At 41.2% G+C, this 25,917-nt stretch overlaps 1 protein-coding gene across 13 annotated transcripts in view; it reads left to right on the top strand.

The window, feature by feature from the left end:
• The window catches only part of KCNMA1 (potassium calcium-activated channel subfamily M alpha 1), a 781,341-nt gene that overhangs the window by 573,114 nt on the left and 182,310 nt on the right, over nucleotides 1-25,917 (top strand). For 12 of the 13 annotated variants that reach the window (XM_033209826.1, XM_033209813.1, XM_033209812.1 and 9 more), the window contains exons 13-14: nucleotides 2,938-3,007; nucleotides 9,237-9,392. In XM_033209826.1, the coding sequence (XP_033065717.1) occupies nucleotides 2,938-3,007; nucleotides 9,237-9,392 (226 nt within the window). Of the gene's footprint in view, nucleotides 1-2,937; nucleotides 3,008-9,236; nucleotides 9,393-18,330; nucleotides 18,778-25,917 lie in introns of those variants that run through there. The other variant, XM_033209821.1, reaches the window with a different exon arrangement.

Raw genomic sequence — 25,917 nt, 5'->3', positions numbered from 1 at the left:
GGTGTTTCTCTTAATTGTAGTATTTTATTTAAACCCTAACTGTGGTAGGGTTAATATGAAGACACATAGGTACTAGGGTGACTGGCAGGATGAGGAGGCATAGAAATTACTGGTCAAGGGCCGGGCACAGTGGCTCACGCCTGTAATCCCAGCACTTTGAGAGGCCAAGATGGGCAGATCATGAGGTCAGGAGTTCGAGATCAGCCTAACCAACACGGTGAAACCCCTTATCTACTAAAAATACAAAATTTATCTGGGTGTGGTGGCGTGTGCCTGTAATCCCAGTTACTCAGGAGGTTGAGGCAGGGGAGTCGCTTGAACCTGGGAGGCGGAGGTTGCAGTGAGCTGAGATTGTGCCATTGCACTACAGCCTGGGCAACAGAGCAAGTGAGGCTCCGTCTCAAAAAAAAAAAAAAAAGAAATTACTGGTCAAAGGTAGTATCAGAAACGTAATTAAGTAGAGCCAGAACTGAGGCCCTGGCAGCAAAAAGAAGTGGGAAGTTCAGGGTTAAAAATGGGCTTTGTCTTTCTCTTATTTGTATAATCCTCCTTCCTCCTCAGTTTAATGAGACCAATCTGCCTCCTTTGAAATTAAAATGTCAAAGATCCATTTGAAATGAGCTAATGCAGAAAACTGGCTGAAGCTGTGAACTGCAAGGCAGGGCTGACAGAGGCTCAGAGTCCTTGAGTTATAAGCATGGGCCAACACAACACTTTTTCAAAAATAAAATGAAATCCTTCAAGTGCAAAAACCCAGCGTGAATTTGTGCTGGGAGAGGCTTTAGCGCGATCCATTTCCTAAATTCATAAGTTGCAGCTTTTCAGATAAAGCTGCTCCCTGGCTGCCTTCTCTCCGTTTCTGCACTAAAGGGGGTGAAGTGGGGAGCACTGCCAGGTGGGAATTTTGTGGGGGCGTCATAATAAATGCACTTGCATTTCTGATTAGGCTTAGGAGGTGGGCCTTTCTGTGGAATTCCATTCTTTAGCCTTCCTTGTCACAGAAGGAAATGTACAATGTCACTTCTGACAGACTCGGTAATGACAAAAACCATAACTTACACGTGGAGAGAACTTTTAATGATTTCAAAGCATTTTCACATCTGGTCTCCCATTTGCTGCTCATACCAAGCCTGTGAAGTAAATAAAGCAGGTACTGTTGCTCCCAGTGTCCAGATGAGGAAACAGGAACAGAGAGCCCAGGGTTTTCCTAAAGGTCGCGCAGTTCATTAGTACAATAGCTGTGACTGGAACCCAGGTGTTTCCATTCATCTGCCCTCTGCCACTCCCTTTAGCACCATGATTGATGTGGGGAGGACATGTGAGGGCTGGGGTGGCTGCAGGCCATGCTTAACGTTGAGTTTGGACTGAGGGCAGGTAGGAGACAATTTTCCACCAGATCGTGATCCCCGCAATGCCTTGGCACTTATTTTTAACCAGCGTTTAAGTCATCATTTTCTCTATTAGCTATGGAAGGCTGAGTCCTTGATCTCATCCTAAGAGCCCTGCTTAGAAATCATTTTTTGTGATAGTGGCCAAGTGTGTGTCACAATTAGAACCATTTGTCATCCTGCTTGTTTGATTTGTCATTGTTGTCTCAAGTTGTTAACTTGGAGAATTGAACTCAGCAGATTATTTTGGGCTAGTCCCTAGGGTGTGGGAGATTGCAAACCTCTGAGGCCCCATGATTTGGGCTTGCTTTCGATGTCTGCATAGGCAATAAGCTGGCATCCCCTGCTCCAGGACCCCCACTCGCCAGCACACATGTATACATCCCATCCCCAATGCATTCCAGGGGCCGTCACATTTTTCATGCCCTGGACACAGACTGCGGCTGTTTTGTGATTTTGTTTTCGCACTAGCAAGAGGTATGGTGGTGGGAACACTGTTTCACCTGGCTCAGTGTCTGCAACCCCTCAGGATAGCCCTGGCTGCTGGTCCTGATGCAGGATAGTTGAGCCCCAAATTGGGGCTTAGCCCATGAAGGTTTTTAGCTTCCCCCAGGAAAGAATTCAAAGGCAAGCTGGTGGTAGGGCAGAAGGAAACAGCTTTATTGAAGCAGCAGTATTATAGCTCCGTGACTGCTCCTGCAGAGGGGGCTACACGATAGAGTAGCAGCTCTGGGCAGTTCTGCTGTCATATATATACATATATACATATATATATACACATACATATACATATATACATATATATATACATACATATATATATATATACACACACCTACTTTTAATTGCATGCAGATTAAGGGGCAGCTTATGCAAAAATTTCTAGGGAAGGGGTCGTAATTTCTGGGTCATTCGGTCATTGCCATAGAAAGGCAAGTCCCATGAGCGCAGTACAGATAGAAGCAAGTTCTTTGAGCTTTCTTTCTCTCTGTCCACCCTGACACTTAGGCAATCGTATTAAAGGGTTTCCTCTTTCACGGCCTTCTTTGTTCCTCATGGTGGCTTCCCAAAATTGTATGTAGTGAGAGATGGAACTGGGACTGGAATTCATCCATGCATTACAACTTGCTTTCAGGAAAGGACCTGGTATGTGCCTGTGAAGTTATGTCATTATGAACATATTCCAAGAGATAGTTGATTTCATAATTGGACAATGGGCTTGAAATATGAAGCATTTCAATCCCCTATGATCTAGTAATAGTAATGTTCTAAGGCCTAGAGGATATAGGGAAGCTCCTGGATGTTGCCATGGCAATGGTAAACTGACAGGGCACACTGCTGGGCGTGTCCAGTGGAAAGTTGCTTCTGCCCCATCCCTGTTTCAGCTAGTCCTCAATTTTGTCTGGTATCTGAGCCCTGCCTCTGGAATCAAGTCCTGCCTCCTACCTCAGTCCCATGGGTACCCCATTTGGAGATAATAAAATTGATCTTTTGATCAGACACCATGCATAAGGCAGACCTGTCTCAGTGTTGGTTCTTTCTTTTTCAGAGTAATCTCCATAAAGAACTACCATCCGAAGATAAGAATCATCACTCAAATGCTGCAGTATCACAACAAGGTAGGAGTGCAGGAGCCCGCTCCAGGCCTGAAGACACATCCACAGGTCCAGCCTCTTCTTCCTCATTATACAGCTTCACACACATACACACTCGTGTGTTCACATGTGCGCAACTCAAAGACCTGGGTAAAGAGGTGTAACTGTTAAAAATCTTCCTGGGACATTTATTTATTTCCTTCCTTCCTTCCTTCCTTCCTTCCTTCCTTCTTTCTTTCGATGGAGTCTCACTCTTGTTGCCCGGGCTGGAGTGCAATGGCATGATCCTGGCTCACCACAACCTTCACCTCCCGGGTTCAAGCGATTCTCCTGCCTCTGCCTCCTGAGTAGCCGGGATTACAGGCAAGCACCACCACATCCGGCTAATTTTGTACTTTTAGTAGAGATGGGGTTTCTCCATGTTGGTCAGGATGGTCTCGAACTCCCGACTTCAGGTGATCCGCCCGCCTCGGTCTCCCAAAGTGCTGGGATTACAGGCATGAGCCACTGTGCCCGGCCCATTTCTTGAGTCCAAACAACGTGTTTGCATTTGGTCACTGGAAGGATGCTCCTTCACGTACTGATTCATTCATTTGGGAAGTGTCTATTGAAACCCGAGTTTCAGAACTATTGATGTACTCTTAGATCACATCCATACTTAAGTTACAACAACTTTCATTTGTATGTGCTGCAGTCATTTATTTATTCAGTAAATATTTACTGAACACCTACTGTGTGATTAGCACTCTCCCTGACACCAGCAGGAATATCAGTGAAGGAGAAGCCCTATTTTGTGTCCTTGGGGATTTAGCAGTTAAGGTGTAGAATGCTCCAGGCAAATGAGCGATAGGATTTCTCTATCTGAGACCAGGTGAACTAGTGAGTGCGTAATGTGCTCTGTAAGAGTGTAATGTGGAACACATTTCCAGAGTCAAGATGAGAATTTGCAGAGTTGAATCAGAAAAATAGGAAGCTATCCAGAAATTAAACAGAAAGGAATTTTCCTTGTGTTATAGCTTACAATGGGGGATTGATTAGAAAGGAGACAAATGTCAGAGTCTATGCTGTTTCCCTGTGATTACTTCTCAGTAAACCAGAGTCCAGTGTCTCATTCAAAGGCAGTGCTCCTTCTCTCGTCCAGTCAGTAAACTTCCAAAAAAACAGCTTTAGGCGAGGGAAGGTGGCACCTTTCTCCATTTGATGCGGTACTAGTTATGTCCTTAATGAAGCCTAGAAACCGGAGGCTGCACAGTACCTGGAGCCAGGTGTCCTGTCTGCACAGAATAACTCCCTGCTGGGTTATGAGTGACAGCGTACCCCCTCTTATGGGCCATATTCCCTACAAAATAGGCAGTCAGGTGATGCAGAGAAAACCCCATTCTGCCAAATGCACCAGCGCCATGCCGTTATTTCTTAATTGCTGGCAAATGCTGGCCCATTTTGCTGTGTGGAGGCCCATCAGAGGCCGTCACTGAGTGCAGCCTGCTGTCGGTGACTGGCCCACCACCCAGAATGGCTGACTGCTGCCAGCCACTGCCCAGCCCTCGGCAGGTGGCTGCCTTGCAGAAGGTGTTGTTCTCCAGCCAGCAGATTTGGTGGTGGGCACCCAAGGTCACATTTGCCTGTTTGTCTCTGGAAAACAGTGTCCCAAGGACACTGAAGAGATAAAGTGAGGATATTGGTAATGCACAGGCATCAAGCTGGAAAAGTTTTTGATGGCAGCCCTTGTAGGTGGAGGTGAATTTTATTAGCAAGGCTGTGACTGGTGACAGCTCCTGCAGCAATGAGCTCTCCTTCTTTCATTTGTGATCTGAAATTTCATTTAGTGTGGGAGTGCTTTAAGCTGTTGTTTAGATTTTTGACTGAATTTAGATTGAATAGGAAAATTAATGTTGTATGTTTAGAAGGGGTTGTCAGTTCCTTTTTTTCTCTTTCCAATGAGTGCTGATGCAGCGTCTTCAAGAAATTAAGGAGGATTTTAGCTCTGTGGTTCTTGTCCAATTCAAAGTAGCTCAACTGGCCTAGGATCCAGACAGTCCCTGGTCAGTAATCACATGATCATAGCAACCTGAATGTCTTTGGCAAACCTCTGTGTTGTAATTATTCAGAAACAATGAGGAAGATATCAACCAATTCATGATTATTTGCTTAAAACACATTTTGTTTAGAACCATCCCAAACTATTTGAGTTTGGGGGTTGGGCAGAATCACTTACAGATCCTTGGATGATTAACAAGGACACAAGGAATAGAGTGACTTTGACACAGGACATTTTGCTGTTGTTTTTCTTTCATATCTCTCTTCTAGAGAAAGAACAAAACGTCCACTCATCATTGTTTGTCTTTTATTCCTTGTAGAATTGCAAATGGACATTCTTCACCCTGCTTCACAGTTTTGCTCTGTATCCTGAGATGCTTCCTACTCTTTCAATACATTTTCTTCCTCTTCCCTTTCAGCATTTTTTTTTTCCGCCTTTCTTGGCACTTTTTGCTGCACTCATCTTAGATGCTTAGAGATCTCCATGCATTACAACTTGCTTTCAGGAAAGGACCTTGCATGTGTCTGCAAAGTTATGTCATTATGAACATATTCCAAGAGATAGCTGATTTCATAATTGGACAAAGTCTTGATAGATGAAGCATTTCAATCCCCTATGATCTAGTAATAGTGATGTTCTAGGGCCTAGAGGGATGTAGGGAAGCTGCCTACTTTCTCTCCATGTAAAACTGGCCCTGAGTTTGTCATCATCATAATTGTAGACATTTGGGTCATATTTTATGGTTTTAAAAGAGCTTTGACATCCATTATCTTCTTTAGTACTCATTGGACCATCTGTGCATTTTAGCATCCCAGGGTAACTTCAGAGCAGGGCATCTAAGCTCTGTGCAGACAGCATAACTCTCCTGGGCACAAATCATGGCCACCACTCTGCAGCCAGTGAGTGGAGAGACAGAACAGCTTACTGCCACCAACTCTTTAAATGGAGCCACAGCCCATTGAGCCAAACTGTGGTTCTTGAGAGTAGGCATTATAGAAGGGCTGATGCTCTCCAAACTGTATCTTTTAATATCACTAGAATTCTTGGAGAGAAACGCTTTCATGCTGGCCATCTTTTTCATGCTGGCCCTGCATCTTCTGATTTGAGTGTAAATGGCTCAAAGCTCTTCAAGGAAAGATTGGTTTATAACTTCTTGGAAAAGTGTCACTCCTGATGATTTACCTGTCACTGGATTTTTTATTTTTCCCAAAGACTCTAGTGAAAGAGGCCTTTATCTCTGGAAACCAAGTCCCATGAGCCCAGTGCAGATAGAGGCAAGTTCTTTGAGCTTTCTTTCTCACTGTCCACCTGACACTTGGGCAATCATATTAAATCGTTTCCTCTTTCATGGACTTCTTTGTTCCTCATGGTGGCTTCCCCAAATTGTATGTAGTGAGAGATGGAACTGGGACTGAAATTAATCTCTCCTGGTTGTCCAGGACAGCCTACTTCCAGTTCCTTTTCCATGGGATGAGGGAGGGGTGGTGAAGTAGCAGAAATGAAGAGCAGCCAGATCTGCCAGATCTGCTCTTTATATTCTCCAAGTTAGGGAGAGAGGATTTGCCTTCAGACTTCTGGGCACTAACACTGGCATTTTTCATCAGACTCAAATTACTTTAAATGGAAAAGGACGAAGTTTCCAGAAACAAAGGATTTACGTTCCTGGGTCAGTCTCCTCTCTTTGTTTCTTGCACAGAGATTTCCCTCCAAGTGTTCAGCAGGTCACCCTCACTCCTTCCCTGCATTGGAGAAAATGCAAAAAAAGAGGGCAAAGAACCATGATATAAGGAACAAACTCAACTTTTCTATGTAATCACATGGCCAAGTGTCAAGGTGGACAGTGAGAAAGAAAGCTCAAAATATGCCAACAGAGTTCAAACCAGACAGGGCCATGGGTGACCCAAGGATGAAATGCCTGAGCCTCATACCCTAGGTAGCACATGCGGATAGGAGACACTTTCTTTGAAAGGTTTGGCTTGTTTGTTTGAAGTTGCCATGAAGGTTCGGAGGTGTCTCTTTAGGGCTTCAACCAAAAAAATCTCCTTTCACCACAATGCTTGAGTTGTTCGTTACTTAAACTTAATTTCTCCTCATTCTTCTCAGGTTCTCAGATGATGTTACTGCAAATCAGTATTTCTCAGGTTATACCCATATGTTCTCTACAATGCACAGGAAGTAAAAGGGAAAGTGGCCATCTGAAGCCAGTGGAGAGCAGAGAAAGGAAGGGATAAAGGGTAGGGCTAGTTGTTGGAATTGAGTCTGCAGTGTGGGGAAGGTCCTTTGATAGCTTGACAGCAATTACCATTTGCTGTGTCCCCTCTATGAGACTATTTTAACCATGCTCTCATCAGGGAGGGCACAGTCATCTCTCCCTGGAATAACCACTTTTGGCTTGGGATGCACAAGATTGTCACAGAAGTGGATTTTGCCAGAAGGAATTTCACAAGAGTGGTATTTTTGAAAGCAAAGTGTGGAACCCTTGGACTTGCTTTTTGTTTTCACAATGAAATCTTCCATCTTTCTAGTTCAACTATTGTATATTGTTCTGAAAGTGAAGGGAAGACTCCCTTGGTGCTCCTTGTGTTTGCTGAGATGTGCAGAGAAATAACAACTCCAAAGCCATAGAATCTTGGCATTAGCAGAGACTTAGAAGGGCTGTCTGATTCAACCTCCTATTGCAGCGCAAACGTTCTTTCCATAGTAACTTGGAGAAATACTCAGTCTTAGGGACAAAGACCTTTCATTTTTTAAGGTAACCTTCTCTGTTTGGTAGATAAATTACATTCTTAGGAAGTTCATTTATAAAACAAGACACAAATCTGCTTTCTTGGAATATATACCAGTCAGTCTTAATTCTGGCTTCTAGAACAAAGCAGTACAAATCTAATCTTGGACACAGCAACACCTGAAGTATTCAGATGTAATCATCCTGTCTCTGTGAGGACGAGAGCCTTCTTCAGGCCAAATATTACTGGCTCTCTTAACTGTTCCTCAAAAGATCTTTTCCAGACGCTACCTCCTCTTGTCTTTGTCACTTTTCTCTGGAAGTTATTCAGTTGATCATTTTCCCTCTTTAAATCTGACTGAAAACTGGATCAAGTACTCTGGAACTAGTCTGACCAGTTCGCAGCAGAATGAAATGTTCATTTCCCTTGATCTGGAGAGCATTTCTGACAAGTAGACGCTGGTTTTCTCTGTAATGTCACATGGCTGGCCTAAAATTTGAGGTTTTAGTTACCCACACACTTACATTTAGCTTTGTGTGTTTTGTTTTCTTTTATTTCTCTCCTGCCTGCTGCCAAGCTAGGTCTTCTCATTTTGAATTTATATAGTTGATTTTTTTTAACCTAAATGCTGTACTGGACATGAAAGCCTTGTAAATCTTTTTAGTTTGGTCTTTTGCCGATTTTTCCAACTCTGGAGAACCTTACTTTGATTCTTTCATCCAATGTCTATGACTCTCTGCTTCATGCCACTTAAAAATAATTGGATGAGCATGCCTCTGGGTCCTTGTCTCAGGGCCTGACATAAGGGTTGGATAGGACCAGTCCATTTGCAAAAGATTGGAAACGTCGACATTGTGATTCACCTGATGTTTTAGGCCAGTGGTTCTCAAAGTGTGGCCCCTAGATCAACAGCATCAGCGCCACCTCCAACTTGTGAGAAATGCCAAATTCTCTAGCCTTACCCCAGATCTACTGAATCAGAAATGCCGGCGATGGGAGTGGGGGGTCAGCAATCTGTGTTTTCACAAACTGTGCAGGTGATTCTGATGCCCGCTCCTGATGCCTGGGAGTCACTGATCTGGAGTATTGGAAAGGCAGGTAAAAAAGAAACTGAAATTATACAGGCATTTGGCACTCTTACAGTCTATTTGAGGACTCAACCTAACCATTTAGCTAGACATCCTAGTAATAGTAACCCCGGCTGATGTGTCTGTCACAAGAGGAAATTCCCTCTGGGCTCTATTTGGCTAAATGGCAAACCCAGGGGAGGACTTGGGCTTGGTAGGTGCAGAAGCAACAGTTCAGAGAGACTGAAGTGTGATGAGCAGAAGAGTTGCATAAAACAGCAAACATCAGACCCCAGCAAGGGAAAAGAAGGGCAAGACTCGATGGCTCTGAGTGGTCGGGCAATGCTGCATTTCCCAGAAGAAATGTTGAACAATCGAACATTTAACAGAGCGAGGTCTCATACCTGCTTTTCTTTCCCCAGGCCCATCTGCTAAACATCCCGAGCTGGAATTGGAAAGAAGGTGATGACGCAATCTGCCTCGCAGAGCTGAAGTTGGGCTTCATAGCCCAGAGCTGCCTGGCTCAAGGCCTCTCCACCATGCTTGCCAACCTCTTCTCCATGAGGTCATTCATAAAGGTAATGTCTCGTCTTATTAGAGCACATTAGCTCAGGATTCCATTTGTCGTGGGGTTGAGTAGAGAGCACAGCTTAAACTCAAAACAGATCGACGGGCTCTAACCACTTGGGTTAAGGAGAAATTCCTTGTTATGGATTTGGGCATGAAGCCAACTTCTTTCAAAATTATGTTTTTATTTTTATTTGGCACATCCACGGACATTAAATGATTGTTCAAAGCACAATCCCCTCTTTTTTTAGATAAACCACATGTTTATCTATCAACAAAGCCTCCGCTGTTAAAACAAAAATATGATTTATATACATTCCATATGGCAAAAGAGCGCCTAAAGAAAAGCATTATCATTCTGCTCTTTTATATCAAGTGGCTGGTGGACCTCTCACTGTGTGGATAAATGCAGACCATGTGTTTGTGCTGAAGCCCAAACCCCAACAACATAATTCATTTATTTATTTCTGCACAATCAAGGAGGCCAGCAGGACTGACACGCCACGGTTGTTTGAATGGAGAGCGAAACAATGTACTGAGTCCTCGGCAGCAGTGCCCTTTGCACGGAGAGAGAGGCAGTCTGGATGTGTTCATGTCCTTGTCGGAGCTGGCTGGGCAGCCACTCCAAAGTCCCCAAGGTGGCCATACCTGCTGCACCAGTGCAGACAAAGAGAAAAAAACCAACTCTGTCCTCCCAGGGTGGGCCAGGTTAGGACTGTGATTCCAGGGCCTTGCACTGAGCATCCAGCCCCTACGAAAGAGGCTTCTGGAGCCTGGGATAACAGTCACTCCAGTCCTCATCCTTAGACTGTTCTTAGATTAGGCAGTCAAGGTGACAAACCAGGGTGTAAGACAGGTCTAGCTTGGGCCTTTCTGATATGGCATGGGAGGCAGTTAGCTATGGATCTGGGCTAATATCCTTCCTCTTACTATGTAAGGAGCAGAATTAATAGCTAGCAAGGTGGAAAATTACATCCTTAGGAAGTCCATGAGTCAGCACGAGGTCCGTAAAGGAGGCCAGAAGCTCTGCAATCAAAGGTGTGAGACCTCCTGCCTTTTGCTGTCATGTGGATGCCTAATCCCCTGCCATGTTCATTGATGGTGTTGAGGAAATGGCCTAGGTTGCAATAAGAGGGATGGGTGGGAAGCATGAGGACACAGATGTGTTAGTGCTCACCACGGGCACCTGTGAGTGATAGTATTTAGAGCAGGCGTTTACCTAGGTCCTTACCTGCCAAATCAGCATTATGTAGCCAACTGATAGTTAGCATTGCTCTACATAAAAGAATGAATTGCTTTGGAGCTCCTTCAATCACTTTAGCAACACTAATAGCAAGGGATACCTTGATTTAAAAAATCCTTCTATGCTCATTATGTAGCCAAAGGTCTCAGCTCAACAGAACTCCGAGCTCAGATCCAGCTTACAAATAAAGACATTGCATTCCTTTAAGTGTCTTCTTTAATCCAGGCTGCTCTTGTCCTGCATGGGTGGAACTGAATGGAGGTGGCAGGGAGGTCTGTATAGCTGTGTTTAGAGACAAGACCCTGAAGTCAGATGTAGCCATGTGTCTCCCAGGGATCTTATTTTCAACGTGAGAAGCCCAGACTCAGGATAGAGGACTGTCACCAAGAGAACTTCTCTGGCTCTTTCAATCAAACTCTGGTGGTTTTCTTCCAGGGCATGGCCCATGGGACCAAGCATGTGGTGTGTGGAGCTGTGCTCTGCTTCCTCGTGTTGATGTAACATGGGCCTTGGCAGGGCCCCACCACAGATGGGGCCCCTTGACATGCGTATGTTTTGATTTTGTGGTGCCTGCATGGTAACTAGAGCTGTCTGTCAAGGAAATTAATAAAATGGATGTGATGCTGATTCTTCAGTGCTATTAGCAGCAGGAAAAACTGCCCAACTTTCCTCTGGACCCTGATGGGCCTCACCTCTAAAGCCAAGGACGTCCCCTCCAGCTCAACTAATCCCATTGCCAAGTTCCTATTTAGGAAGAGCTTGTGGGAAAGGTTGGGCCTGGCCCTGGTGTAACTGAAAACACATTTTCTTCCAGGGGTTATATTACCACATTATTTCTGTATAGGACCAACTCCTGCCTTTTTGGAAGTAGCTCTCTGAATATGGCCTTTTGACACTGAGATGGTCTTTGTGTTGGAATTTGCTAAGGTACATGACCTGGAAATCACAAGACTTCCCTTCATATATTTTTCTCACTTAAAATAGAAACGCCTTATTCACGTGCTCCCCATTCTACATTGCTATCTTTGTGTACTTACCTCCAAATCCCAGATCTTTGTCTCCTTTGGGTCATGGTGAACGTCATAATGGTACTCTCCTTGGCATGTTTTATGCATTATCTCCCATTCCAGGGATCACAAAGCCCTCACTTATTTTTGTTGGGATAGAAAAGTAAACCTACAAATGGATTATTGTTTACAGAAATTGCTTTCTTCTCCAATGACCTCCGTATCCTATGACGGAGAATTCGTCAATATTTCCATGGGGACAAGCAGGCCTATTAGGATGGACAGGGAAGGGATGAGGCTTTGGCAGCACTTGATCCTTTGGGAACACTTAGCATTTCTGGAAGCCAAAGGTAAAGTGTTAGCTCACCCTGTCCCTTGCCCTAGGCCAGTCGTATCTGTTTTTTGGTGCTGCAGAACCCCTGCTAAAATAAGAGAAACGAGACTATAACAGCAAAGATGTAGCACAGGCAGAAGCACAGTGACTATCTACTGGGCTTTTTAATTTAATATATTTTTTTTGTAGAGATGGGTCTCCCTGTGTTGTCCAGGTTGGTCTCAAACTCCTGGGTTCAAGCAATCCCCTGCCTCAGCCTCCCCAAGTGCTGGGATTATATAGGCATGAGCCACTTCCACTGGGTTTTTTATCATGCATGAGACCAAAATGCCAAGACTGAAAGTGGGGGTGATATGTTTAATAAGAGGAAGAGGGACTACTGGCCAGGCGTGTGGGCTCATGCCTGTAATCTCAGCATTTTGGGAGGCTGAGGCAGGTGGATCACCTGAGGTCAGGAGTTCAAGACCAGCCTGGCCAACATGGTGAAACCCCTTCTTTGCTAAAAATACAAAAATTAGCTGGGCATGGTGGAGCATGCCTGTAGTCCCAGCTACTCAGGAGGCTAAAGCAGGGAAATCACTTGAACCGAGGAGGTGGAGGTTGCAGTGAACCGAGATTGTGCCACTACACTCTAGCCTGGGCGACAGAGCAAGAAGACTCCATCTCAAAACAAACAAACAAACAACCAAAAAACAAAAAAAAACAAAAAAGAAAAAAAGAAAAAGAAAGAGGGACTACTGGTATAGAGGAATTACAAAAGAGGCCCAGCCTGGAGGTACCAAGAAATATGGGGCAATGCTTCTTTATCTCCCCATCAATGTCACACTCAAAGATACCTACCCTAGCACCCCAAGTCATTGTCCCTGAAAACCTCACTCCTGTGCGGACATATCTCTGAATTGATCTAAAGTTTTTAGGAATCTTTTTATATTTTCACCCTATATCTTTGGAGTAATGAATTTCTTAAGTTTGCTAACCACTGTTAAAAAAATTTTTTCTGGCCCTTTGTCCTTAATTTACTCCACTTAAACTTCAAGGCATGCCCTCTACAGCTTCTGGTGTGCTAGGATTTAACAAATCTACACCAATTTTATATCTAATACATTTAGGAAAGAGATTCAAGCTGGCAATCCAGGGGTCCTCCAGCTCAGCAGCTGCTGTTAAGGACAGGTTAAGTATTTTGTGCAGTAGGCTCTTGTTTGAACCCCTGAGTTCCTTTAAGGAGTTCACACGAACGTCCTGATGCCTGTGAATTATCTGCATTGACATTATCAGCCAGCCCTGGAACATCCTGTTCATTTGCCACTGTCTAATCTCTTACTCCTAGCCTGTCAGGAATCTCCCTGCTGTCTTCTGTAAAGACCCAGGCAATGAACTTACTTAACCTATCTGCCATTGCCTCAGCACTGAATAAGTGGTCACACTTACTCTCTACTTGGCTTCCTCACTTGGATGTAATTTAAGATCCACTGATTTGTTTTTGCTTTTGTTTTTGAGTCTTACTATGCATACTTAGCTTCTCTTCAGCGTATGAGGTTTCAAGTTGGGGCTTGGCCTGCCATCTTTATGAACTGTGCTATTATTCTTACTAGGATTAGCTGTCTTTGCACATGACAAATTGTTTGTCTGTATGTGTGTGAGTGTGTGTGTGTTTAGAGGGTGATTAACTCTTAAAATTGTTTTTCCATCTACATTGAGACTTCCAATTTAGCACATTTAAATTATTCTCAGAATTGCCAACTATTTTAACTCTGTTAATCTATCATTTTACACACACACACACACACACACACACACACAACCTAGAGCACAGTATGCTCTCCATGATTATTTCTTTGTTGAATAAATCAGTTGTGAGAATGAAGAAAATATGTTATGCATTTCTTGTATTGTTTTTTTTTCCCCTATGCCACAAGATTTGGAATTTGCGGGTGAAATGTTACTTAATATTGATAACAACACATGCTCCTCTATCATGTTTTCTGGTTTTGAATGAGAAAGCGCTAGAGAAATCAGATGCATGCTATTCAGATTGTATCTTGGCTGAAGTGGATATGGCTGGACACACAAAGTTTTTGTCCTAGCACTAACCATAGCCAAGGGAATCACTTAAATATTTTTAGTCTGGGTTATATTTATGTGTATATGTGTGCTGGTACATATGTATGTATAGAATTAGTCTGGTTTAGGAGCTAAAAATGTAAATCAAGGACTTTTAATAATAGCTAAAAATACTGATTCCCATGTGCTAAATTCCGTATTAAGTGCTTTAGCTGCAATATGACGTTTAATTCTCACAATGACCCTACCCAAACTTGTCACTATTATTATCCTTTTACAGTGGCAGGCACTATAGGTTAAAAGAAGTTCAACAACCTGCATGAGGACGTATAGTTTGGAATTGACAAACTTAGGTGTTCAACCCCAAGCAAACTGGTTCCAGGTTTACCCTTGAGTATACTGAAAGGAAATGTGAGAAACAATAAGAGAAAATTTTAGCTAGTGCCATTATCTTAGCACAAATCTTAGCTTTCTATAGTTCATTGTATGTGAACTATTGATGCAATAGAAATGCCCTGTGCACCTACCATATTCCAGACAGTGCTCTAATCCCATCAGCATCCTTATGGCTAGGAGGCTCTGGTATGCTTCAGAAAGCTTCTGTTCTGACTTGGATGTGCGGGCATATGTTTGCATAGCTCCATTCTATGCATCTTCTTTACCTTTCTCTCTGCCCAGCTCTGCAAAGGCAGAGGCCACTGCATCATAACAGGTACCCTAGGCTGGGCTGAGTCAGGATGAGGAATGAACTAGGCTCCCAAGAAGGGATTGGCATTACACACTGCTGTATTGAGGAGGTGAAACTAATTGGAGTCTAAACTAAGTGGATCTGAAGGGCTGGGGATGACTTAGGTAGGTGCTTCTGGGAGAAAGTAAGTATATTAGGGTTCCCTACAGAAACAGCAACTGTGTGTGTGTGTGTGTGTGTGTATGTGTACACATGCGTGCGCTCGCATACACATGTGTGAGAGAAAGAGAGAGATGTTGATTATAAGGAATTGGCCCACATGGTTATGGTGGCTGGGAAATCCCAAACTCTATAAACTGGAGACCCAGGAAAGAAGATGGTGTAGTCTCTGTCTGAGTCTGAAAATCTGAGAACCAGTAAAGTCAATGGTATAAGTTTCAGTCTAGATCTGAAGGCAGGAGGAGACTGATGTCCCAGCTTAAGACTGACCATCAGGCAGAGGGAGCAAATTCTCCCTTACTCCTCCTTTTTATTCTATTCAGGCCTTCAGTGGGTTAGATACCCACATAGGGTGGGTTGAGGGGGGGTGGTGCCAGTTTGCTTTACTCAGTCCACAAATTCAAATGTTAATCTCATGCAGAAACACCCTCCACCCTCACAAACACACCCAGAATAATGTTCAACCAAATATCTAGGTACATCGTGACCCAGTCAAATTAACATTAATCATCACAGCAAGTAATTCTTATTGTCTAGTGGGTGTAAGCTCTGCTAACCAGGTTGAAGGAGGCACACCAGAAGCAGAACTCAACCTTGCGTGACAGGGTTGGACTTGACAAGATCTCTGAAATGGGGCCAGGATTGCAACTGATAAGGATGGGATTGAGGTGACTCTCTACTTGGGAAAGAACAACTGGTGGTACTAGAGTAGAGAGTTTGTCTTGCAAAGTAAACCCACATGGTAGAAATTAGATAGGTAGATGTAAGATGTTGCTTACTCCATTACCCATGGACAATGTCACCCTAACCACAGATGGCACTGTGACAGCAGACTTCTGTACATATTCCTCACCAGTGAAGAGTAGCTCCCAATACAATTATACTCACTTCCTTGGTAATCTCAATTATTCTCATTGCTTTTAGATACATAGATGACTTCCATATTTATATTTCCATAAAGAACTTCTCCCCTGAACCCGGCATCACCAATTCGACTGCTGCTCAACATCTATATTTGAATACCCCATCTCCTCTCAGACTTACCAGATCCACAATCAAATTCCTTTTCTTTGTCCACAAACCTGTTCTTCGCTCATTTTACTATTGGCAATGCCATCCTTCCCATGGCTAAAACTAAAAATTCTGGAGTCACCCTTGACTAATTTTTAAAAATTTATTTATTTGCCCTCAAACACCACATTCAATACAGCAGGAAATCCTCTTGGTTCAAGTTTCAAAATATTCCCAGAATTGGAGCACTTCTCACCACCTTACTACTAGCGCCAAACCACCATCATGTCTCTCCTAGAATATTACACCAGCCTCCTAACTGGTCTGTCTGCTCTGCCCTTACCACCCCACCTCCAATCTATCTTCAACAAAGCATCAAGAACAACCTTCTCAAGCATGAGTCAGATCCTGTCACTCTTCTGCCTAAGTCTCTCCATGGGGTCCCATCTCATCTGAATAAAGTCCTTACAATGGCCTGCAGGTCCTAAGCAGTCAGGTCCCTGGGACTAAGTGGCCTAAGTCCTAAGTGTTCTCCGGCTTCTCATGTTAGCCACACTCCCTTGAGCTGGTCTAGGGATTTTTACTTGTTTTTCCCTCTGGCTGGATATTCCTCCCCTGAGCAACTGCTTGGCTCCCCTCTGTCCAAATCTTCTTGTCTTTGCTTAATATTAATTTCTTAGTTGAGTCTTTCATCTAAGACATTAGAACTGCATTTTTAAAAGGGATTAAAATTGAATTTTTAATTGAAGTATAATAAAAGTGTACATATAATAAATGTACAACCTGTTAAATACTTATACCCTCAGTGCTCATGTAACATGGACCTAGATTAGAAACAGTACATTATAAATATCCCAGAACCCTCTGTTTTTTTTTTTTAAATAAGTCTAGTGATACTACATGATGAGATCTGTTTCTAGATTCTCTTGGGAGAATTGACACCACCACAATACTGAGTTATCCAATCTATGAATATGGTATATCTCTTATAGAGGGATACTTTATGATTCAACAACTTCCCTGGCAAATACAGGAAAATCAAGAAGAAAGTAACCAAGCTCATACAAGTTCTCTGGGGCTTGTGAGGGTCTCTAGAGAGAGTAGATGTCCTACTTCATATTCTCTAGGAAGTATATAGCTATTCTTCTCAGCTTCATGGGTGGATAAAGTTTCCATGTGGAAAAAACAGAATTGCATTTTAGGAATTTGCACCCCCTCCCCCTCCACACGCCATACATCCACATCCTTATTTACTCCCTTGTCTTTGTTTTTTCCTGTGGCACTGTTTGGTGTTTATTGCCTCTTTTCCCTGGGACAATGTGAGCACTGTGAAAATGGGGCTACTTGCTGAATCCTCAGTGCCTAGAACAGCACCTGACTCATAATAGGTACTCAATACATGTTTGTGGAATAAATGAATGCATCAGTTGGCCTCAGCCTAGCCTGGCCAGCCTGTATTACAGACAGCTGGGTGGGACCAGGACCAGCAGGGACTTGTAATTTGGTGTGATTTTGGTGTGGAAAACTTCTTTCTTTGCTACTGTATGTGATTCCCTTGCCAAATTAAAGAGCTTGGATTCAACGTAGAAACGTGAAAAGCAAAGCTCCATAATCCTTGGTGAGGATTGTGCAGAGGCTGGTTAGATTTGGTTATAAACCACTTCGACTGCCAGAAAATCCAGTCAGTGTGTTGTTTAAGTTCACAAATCAAAATAAACACCCATGGATTGAAACGAATTTGCTAAACCCTAGTATCCCGTTTGGGTCAACGTCATTGTGTACCCATTTTTCACCCTACTTAGATCCCATTAGATCAGAGGCTTCCATGTAGGAGGATGCTGGCTCCCACAATGCCACTCAGTCTGACCAAGCCCACTAACGCCCACCTGAAAGTAGAGTAATTTCTGTGAAAACCATTTCCAATAAAGAGAGAAGTAATCCATGAGCTATTAACAGGGATTCATTTCCCCTATGGCCCTGGTAATTTCTAGAACATTGAATTAAAGAGTTCTCAGACCTTTACAAATTCTCAAGGCAAACATTATTAGCAAAAAGAAGCCCATACAGCATGTTAGAAGATTGCCAGAAAATGTCAATGGAACTTCTGAATAAAATAAAAGAAGTTGAAACTCCTTTCCCCATCTTCTCCCCTTCTCCCGCCTTCCCCCTAACATGATTAGAAAGTCATTTCATGTGTCTTATATGTTTGGTGAATCAAAGGCAAACGTACATGATTGATGGTGACAGGGAACACATTTAACTCATTATTCTTTACTTTGCAGCAAAATGATTTGTGTAAACTGTCTGCCTAGCATTAAAGGTAAAGCAAACTTAGAAACCCCAAAATGTTATATTTTCATCTAATATTTTCCTTTTGGTTTTATAGCTGTAATCACATATGGATTCTTTTATTTGGGTCTTGGCATGGACTGAACAAAGAGAAAGGCAGCACAGAAAGATTACATAACATACACGCAGAGCCCGGTGCCCAGCGAGGATGGAGCCTGAGAAGCAGCAATGGTCAGGACTTAATGCGAAAATCCAGTAGAAGCTGACACTCACCCTGGCCCTTCTCAGCTGGCAGGATATTGTCCCTGATGTGAAATAAGGGCCATCTTCTTGAGCAAGCCTCTGGCCAAGCATCAGTCTGAGCTCTTTCAGAGATAATTGGCGTTTAATTAATTGCACGCATTCCTGAGTCCACCTGGGCATCCACAGGCTGGGTCTACTCTACCTCCCTACTCTTTCAACTTTTTCACTTTGGTTTTCTGAGTGCCACCTACTGTTAGTGACTGTTACATGAAAATTGCAAAATCCTATGTAAGCCATAAGGAATAAAATCTCAGATTTCCTTAAGTCTATTGGTTATCGTTGTCCTAAGGTGACACTAAGTGTGAATCTATGTCCAGAACAATGGTGAAGAATTTGGAACCCTGAGGCAACTACTCTACACATCTAGGGGGTGCAAAACAAGGAACCACCATCAATTTGATGCAGTGGGTGTTCTGTTAAGAGCTTTGGAATTATAGTAGTACTTTATGTTTGCACAGCACTTTTTGGTTTACATGATATACTTTTTTTCTTTTTCTGAGATGGAGATTTCACTCTCTCACCCAGGCTGGAGTGCGGTGGTGTAGTCTTGGCTCACTGCAGCCTCCGCCCACCTCTCCCCCTGCAACGCAGCCCCTGCAGACCCCAGGTTCAAGTGATTCTCCTGCCTCAGCCCCTCAAGTAGTGGGGACTACAGGCACGAGCCCCCACGCCCAGCTAATTTTTGTATTTTTAGTAGAGACGGGGTTTCACCATGTTGCCCAGGCTGGTCTCAAACTCCTGGCCTCAAGTGATATGCCCGCCTCAGCCTCCCAAAGTGCTGGGATTACAGGCATGAGCCACTGTGCCTGGCGGAGATACACATTTTCACTTAAATTCTTTATTTGACCAGATACACAAGGATTTTGCTGAATATCATATGGAAAACATGCCAAATGCAAAGAACCTAATGTCTCTGACCTTTCTTCAGCTGTAGAATAGTAAGCCACAGGACCCATTACCATAGCTCTTTGGGAAGAGGAAATCAGAAGATGACTTCTGGTTGCACGGCTGGTTGGGGAGTGGTAGAGCTAGGACCAGAACTCTACAACATCATTGGCTTCTCAGCTCAGCGCTTTCCCCACTGTTACACATTGCTTCTCCAAGAGAAATGTCTTGCATGTAAACGCTGCTTTGTTTTATATTCAGATCAATAGCTTCTAAGAATAGAAATTACTTTGCAACATTCGTAAAACGAGCTTATCCTAGGTTTCCCCTCAACCACGAAAAACTATAAAAATTAAGCTATTTTCCAAGGTAGGATATACATATGTCTGCCGCATTCCCTTAGTGGTGGCTTAGTCTGGAAAAGACCCAGGCAAGTGCTGTCTTGCTTAGACCATAATGCCTTGTAGTGGGAGGATGTATTGCTCAAGTGAAGGGACGTAACTGAATACGGAAGGGAGATGATGACTGATTTGTTGAGGGAGATGTAAGAAAGCTATAAAGTTTAGTCTCAACCATTTGAAAGAAGGAAACAGTAGGTTAGAGTGCAGTATGATAGACTTCCCATGTGTGAAATGTGTCTGTAAAGCGGTAGTGAGATCCGGACGGGTTAGATAGTGCTAATAAAAGGAGGAAAGAAAAATATCTGGAGAAAAAAATATAGTTAAGCCTAATATTTACAGATGCCTTCTGATCATAACCAAAATATTCAAGTAACTCAAGCAATTCGAGTGGAGGTGTTGGGGCTTTGGATTGATGTCCTCAAGGTTATTAGCAGAGTAATCCATTTGCATTATGGGAAAATGCTGAAGTACATGGTCCCAATAAGATTCAGAAACGATTATAGTTTTCCAGACATCTCTTTCATTTTATTTTTTAAAGTAACGTACAGTAAAGTTGATTTTGTGTATGTGTAGTCATGCAACCACCACCACAATCAGGATACAGGATAGTTTCCATACCCCCAAATTCCCTCATGCTGTCATGTTGTAGAGTCACACCCTCCTGTCACTCCTATGCCCTGAGATCTGTTCTCTGTCATTACAGTTTTGTGTTTTCAAGTCTGTCATGTGAAGGCATCATGGAGCATGTAACCTTTTGAGGCTGGCTTTTTTCATTTAGCATAGTTCCCATGACATCCATCCAGGTTGTTGCATGTATCAGTGTTTAGTCCTTTCTGTTGCTGAATAGTATGGCATCTTATATGGAGGTACCAGTTTGTTTATCCATTCATCCATTGGACACCATTTAGGTTTCCTCCAGTTGGGGCAATCATGAATACAATTGATATAAACATTTACATGGATGGATATAAGTTTTAATTTCTCTAGGGTAAGTATCTCGAATTAGGATTGCTGGATTATAGGGTAAGTTTATATTTAACTTTAAAAGAAACTGCCAAAGTGTTTTCCAGAAGAGCTGTTCCATTTATCATTCCCATCAGCAGGCAATGCAGGAGTTTCTGTAGCTCTGCATCCTTACCATCACTTGGCATTTTTAGTACTTTTTATTTTAAACAGTCTAGTAGGTGGGCAGTGGTATCTCGTTGTGGTTTTCACAAGTATTTCCCTACTGATGTTGAACACCTTCCCAGTGGTTATTTGTCATCTGTATATGCTTTTTGGTGAAATGCTGGGTCCACTTTAATGGAGTCGTTTCTTTGTTTGTTTTTGTTTTTTACTGTTTAAGAATTCCTTATATATTTTGGATATCTTGTTGGATATACAATTTGTAAATATTTGCCCCAGATCTGTAGCTTCTGTTTTCATTTTCTTAACTTAAACTTTCTTTCCTGGAAAGAAGTTTTTAAGTTGAAATATTTGGAGTTTTTCTTAAAAGGTTAAACATTGAGTTACCATATGACTCAGAAATACCACTCCTGGATATCTACCCAAGATAAATGAAACTCTATGTATTAGTTTCCTATGGCTACTGCAATAAATTACTACAAACCTAGTTGCTGTAAATATCACAAGTTTTTTTCCTTCCTTTTCTGGAGGCCAAAACTTGGAAACTGAGTTTCAGTGGAGTTAGAGTCAACATGGTGGTGGGGCTGGTTTCTTCAGGGGGCTCTAGAGGAGAATCTGTGTCCTTGCATTTTCTAGCTTCTGAAGGCTGACCACATTCCTTGGCTCATATCCCTGTCATCGCATCACTCCAACATTGTGCTTCCAATGTCACATCTCCTATTTCTTCTTCTTTAGCCAAACCTCCTTTAAAAAGACAGTAGAGATTACATTTAGAGCCCACTCAGATAACCTTCCTATCACAAGATCGTTAATCACTTCTGCAAAAATCTACATTCATCCCACATGCAAAATACATTTACCTCATTCCCCCATCTCCAAAAGTCTCAACCCTGCAAAACAATTCAAGTTCAAAATCAGAGCTGAAGATCATCAACTCACATGTCCCAATGTCATCATCTAATCAGTTATGGGTGAGACTTTGGGTGTGATCGATCCTGGGGCAAAATTCTTCTCCATTTTTGGATCTGTGAAACTAGAAAACAAGTACTCTGCACCCCAAATACAATGGCAGGACAGCCATAGGATAACGGCTATAGACGGTACCATTCCAAAAGGGAGAATATGGAAGGACGAAAGAAGGTACCAGTACCAGACAACTTCAGTTTCGAATACGGCAAACCCCACTGAGTTTGTACGTAGGTCTACGTACAATCTTCTGTTGCTTGAAATGGGCATTACAAAGTTTGAATCCTGCAAATGTATTCTTTTTCAAAATTGCTTTGGCTATTCTAGCGTCCTTGTCTTTCCATATATACTTTAAAATCAGCTTGCCTATATCTAAAAAAATTCCTCCTGGTGTTTTGATTGGAATTGTATTAAACCTATAGACCAATTTGGGGGAGCACTGACATTTTTACTATGTCGTATCTTCCAATCCATCAATATGGTCTTTTCATTTATTTAGGTCATCTTTAACTTGTTTTACCCAGTGTTTTATAGTTTTCAGCATCAAGATCCTGTACATGTTTTTTTAGATTTATATGTAAGTTTTACATTTTTGGAGCTATTATAAATGACATCTTAAAAAAATTGGGTTCCAATTGTTCATTGGTGGTATGTAGAAATATACATTATTTTTCTGTATTGACCTTTTATCTGGCAATCATATTGTACTGGCTAGCACTTCTTGCAGAATATTGAATAGAGGGAGTGGGAGTAGACATCTTTTCTTTGTCACCAGTCTTCAAGGGAAAACATTCATTTCTTTCACCATTAAATATGATATGAGCTATAGATGTTTTGTAGACACCCTTCTTTTGAGGTTGAGGAAGTTCCTTCCTATTTCTATTTTGGTGAGAGTTTTATTTTTTTCAATCATGAATGGATGTTGAATTTTGCTAAATGCTTTTCCTGCATCAGTGTATAGGATCATGTAGTTTTTCTTCTTTAAACTGTTAATATGGTAAATTACATTGATTGATTGTACACTATTGAACCAACCACCATACATTCCTGGGAGAAACCCTAGTTAGTGTGATTATTTTTTATATATAGGTGGATTTGATTTGTTAATACTTTTATGAAGAATTTGTGTGTATATGTTTATGTTTTTTGGTGTATATTAGTTTATAAATTTCTTAGACTGTCTTCGACTTTAGTGTCAGGTAACGTTGGTTTTATAAAATGAGTTGGGAAATCTTTCCCTTCCTTCTATTTTCTGGGAGAATTTGTGTAGAATTGGTGATTTTTTTTTCTTTAAATATTTAGTAGTATTTGCCAGTGAAACAATACTAGGTTTAGGCCTAGATTTTTTTTTTTTCTGAAAGTTTTAAAATACAGATTCAATGTCTTCAGTGGTTACAGGACTATTCAGGTTACATAGTTAATCTTGGGTGAGTTGTAACAGTTCAAAGGTTTTGAAAAATTGGTCTAATGTATCTGAGTTTTTCAATTTATGTGTGTAGAGCTATTCATAGTATCCCATTATTGCCCTTTTAATGTGGGCAGTGATAACCACTCTTTCATTCTTGATTTTGTAATTTATGTCTTCTCTCTTATTTGTCGCTCTTACTAGATATAAAGTTTGCTGATCTTTGTTAAAGAATCGGCTTTGGTTTTATTATTTCCTGTATTTTTTGTTTGTTTGTTTCCTTTCTGCTTGCTTTAGATTTACTTTGCTCCTCTTCTCTAGTTTCTTCTTAAGATGAAGCTTAGATTTTGGATTTGAGACTCTTCTTTTTTGGTATAAACATTTCATACTATATATTTCTTTCTGGGCCCTGCTTTAGCTGCATTCCACAAATTTTGATATGTTGTGTTTTCATTTTTGTTCGGTTAGCAATATTTTCTAATTTCACATGAAACTTCTTTGATCCATGAATTATTTAGAAGTGTGTTGCCTAATTTCCAAGTATTTGGAGATACTCCTCTTATCTTTCTATTATTGATTTGTAGTCTGATTCCATTATGGTTAAGAACCTACTTGGCATGATTTCAATTCTTTTAAATTTGTTAAGGTGCATTTTATGGCTAAGAATGTAATCTGTCTTGGTGAATGTTCCAGGTGAGCTTAAAAAGAATGTATATTCTGCTGTTGTTGGGCAGAGTGTTCTATAAATGTCAATTAGTACCAGTCGGCTAATGGTGTTGTTCATTTCTTCTATACCCTTGCTGATTTCCTGTCTACTAGTTCTGCCTCTTACTATGAGAAGGATGTTGAAGTCTCCAATTATAACTGTGGATTTGTCTATTTTAGTTCCGTCAGGTTTTGCTTTGTGTGTGTTTGAAAGTCTGTTAAGTGCATATACTTTAGATTGCTATGTTTTCTTGGTGAATTGACCTTTTTATCATTATATATTATCCCTATATCCTTGTAATTTTCTTTGTTCTGAAGTCTACTTTATCTGATAATAATATAATCACTCAAGCTTCTTTCTTTTTTGATTGGTGTTTTCATGCCAAACAGTATATCTTTTCTCATTCTCTTTTGTTTGAACCAAACGTATTTTTAAAACTTAAGTGATCTTCTTATAGACAGTTTATAGTTGGGTGATTTTTAAAAAATCGCTTCTTTGAATGTCTCTTTCTTGATTGGTTATATTAGATAATTTATCTATACTATTATTATTTATATGTTTGGATTTAGGCCTAATATTTTATTTGCTTTCTGTTTCCTCTGTTTTAGTTTTGAAAATTAGACTAATTTTTCAAAAACCTTGAACTCTCTTCTTTCTTCTTTTGAATTATTTTGAACATTTTCAGAATTTTATTTTGTCTGTGGTGTTTCTTATTATACTTCTTTATATAGTTTTTAAAAGTTGATTGCTCATGGGATTGTAATGTACATAGTTAACTTTTTAAGTCTACTTGGATTCAATGATTTTCCTCTTTAAGTGAAATGTAGAACCCTTACCAAGCTATAGGTTTCTTTACCCTCCCCATTTTATGTTGTAGTTGTATTATATATTATAGCTGTTGTAAACTATATCAATGTTATAATTTTTTGCTTTTTTCTATCTATTTTAAAGAATTCAAAGAAGTGTAGTCTCTTATATTATTCTAATATTATTAATGTTGTTTTCTCTTTGTTTCCTTCATTTTGTTATAATTCCTGTTCTGTTTGTCCAACTTATGTTAGCAGTTCCTTCAGAGACATGCTCTGGCAGCAAACACTGTTTTCTGTCATCTGAAAATATCTTTATTTCACTTTCATTACTTACGGACATTTTGGTGGATATAGAATTTGAGGTTCAACATTTTAAAAGCGTTGTTCTATTTTCTTCTTGCCTCCATTGTTTCTGATGAGAAATCCATAGTCATTTGAATTGTTACCTATAAGTAATGAGTCATTTTTCTCCCATTGCTTTCTAGATTTTCTGTTTGTCTTTAGTTTTTTGTTGTTTGATTACAGTGTGTCTAGGCATTATCCTTTTGGGTTTATCCTGTTGGAGTTCATTGAAATTCTTCAACTGCTAGGTTTGTCTCTGGGGAAGTTTGAGAAGTTTTCACTTACTGTTTTCTCAAAAATTTTTTTTTTCTGCACCATATTCTTTCTGCTTTCCTTCTAGGATTCCTATGACACAGATGCTAAATCTTTTTCTAATGTATCAGAGGACCCTAAGGCTCTGTGTGAAACTTCTCAATACTTTTTTCTCTCTGTTGTTGAAATTGCACAATTTATACTGATCTAGCTTCAAGTTCATTGACTCTTCCCTCCATCATCTTTGCTCTGTTGTTGAGCCCATTCAGTGAGTGTTTCAGTTATTGTATTTTTTTGTTATTGTATTTTTTAATTGTAATATTTCCATTTGATTTTTAAAATTTTAAATTTTAAATTATGCATCCTGTCTTTTACTTCTTTACAAATGTGTTCTTTCTTAGTTATCAGGAAATAGTGGTTGCTTTAAGATTTTTGTCAGATATTCCGACATCTGTGTCATCTAGGCATTGGCATCTGCTGATTGTCTTTT

The sequence above is a fragment of the Trachypithecus francoisi genome, unplaced genomic scaffold (assembly GCF_009764315.1).
Source record: "Trachypithecus francoisi isolate TF-2019V2 unplaced genomic scaffold, Tfra_2.0 Lachesis_group9, whole genome shotgun sequence".
NCBI lineage: Eukaryota > Metazoa > Chordata > Mammalia > Primates > Cercopithecidae > Trachypithecus > Trachypithecus francoisi.
The sequence above is the reverse complement of the archived record's forward strand: the minus strand, read 5'-3'. Positions and strand labels throughout refer to the sequence as shown.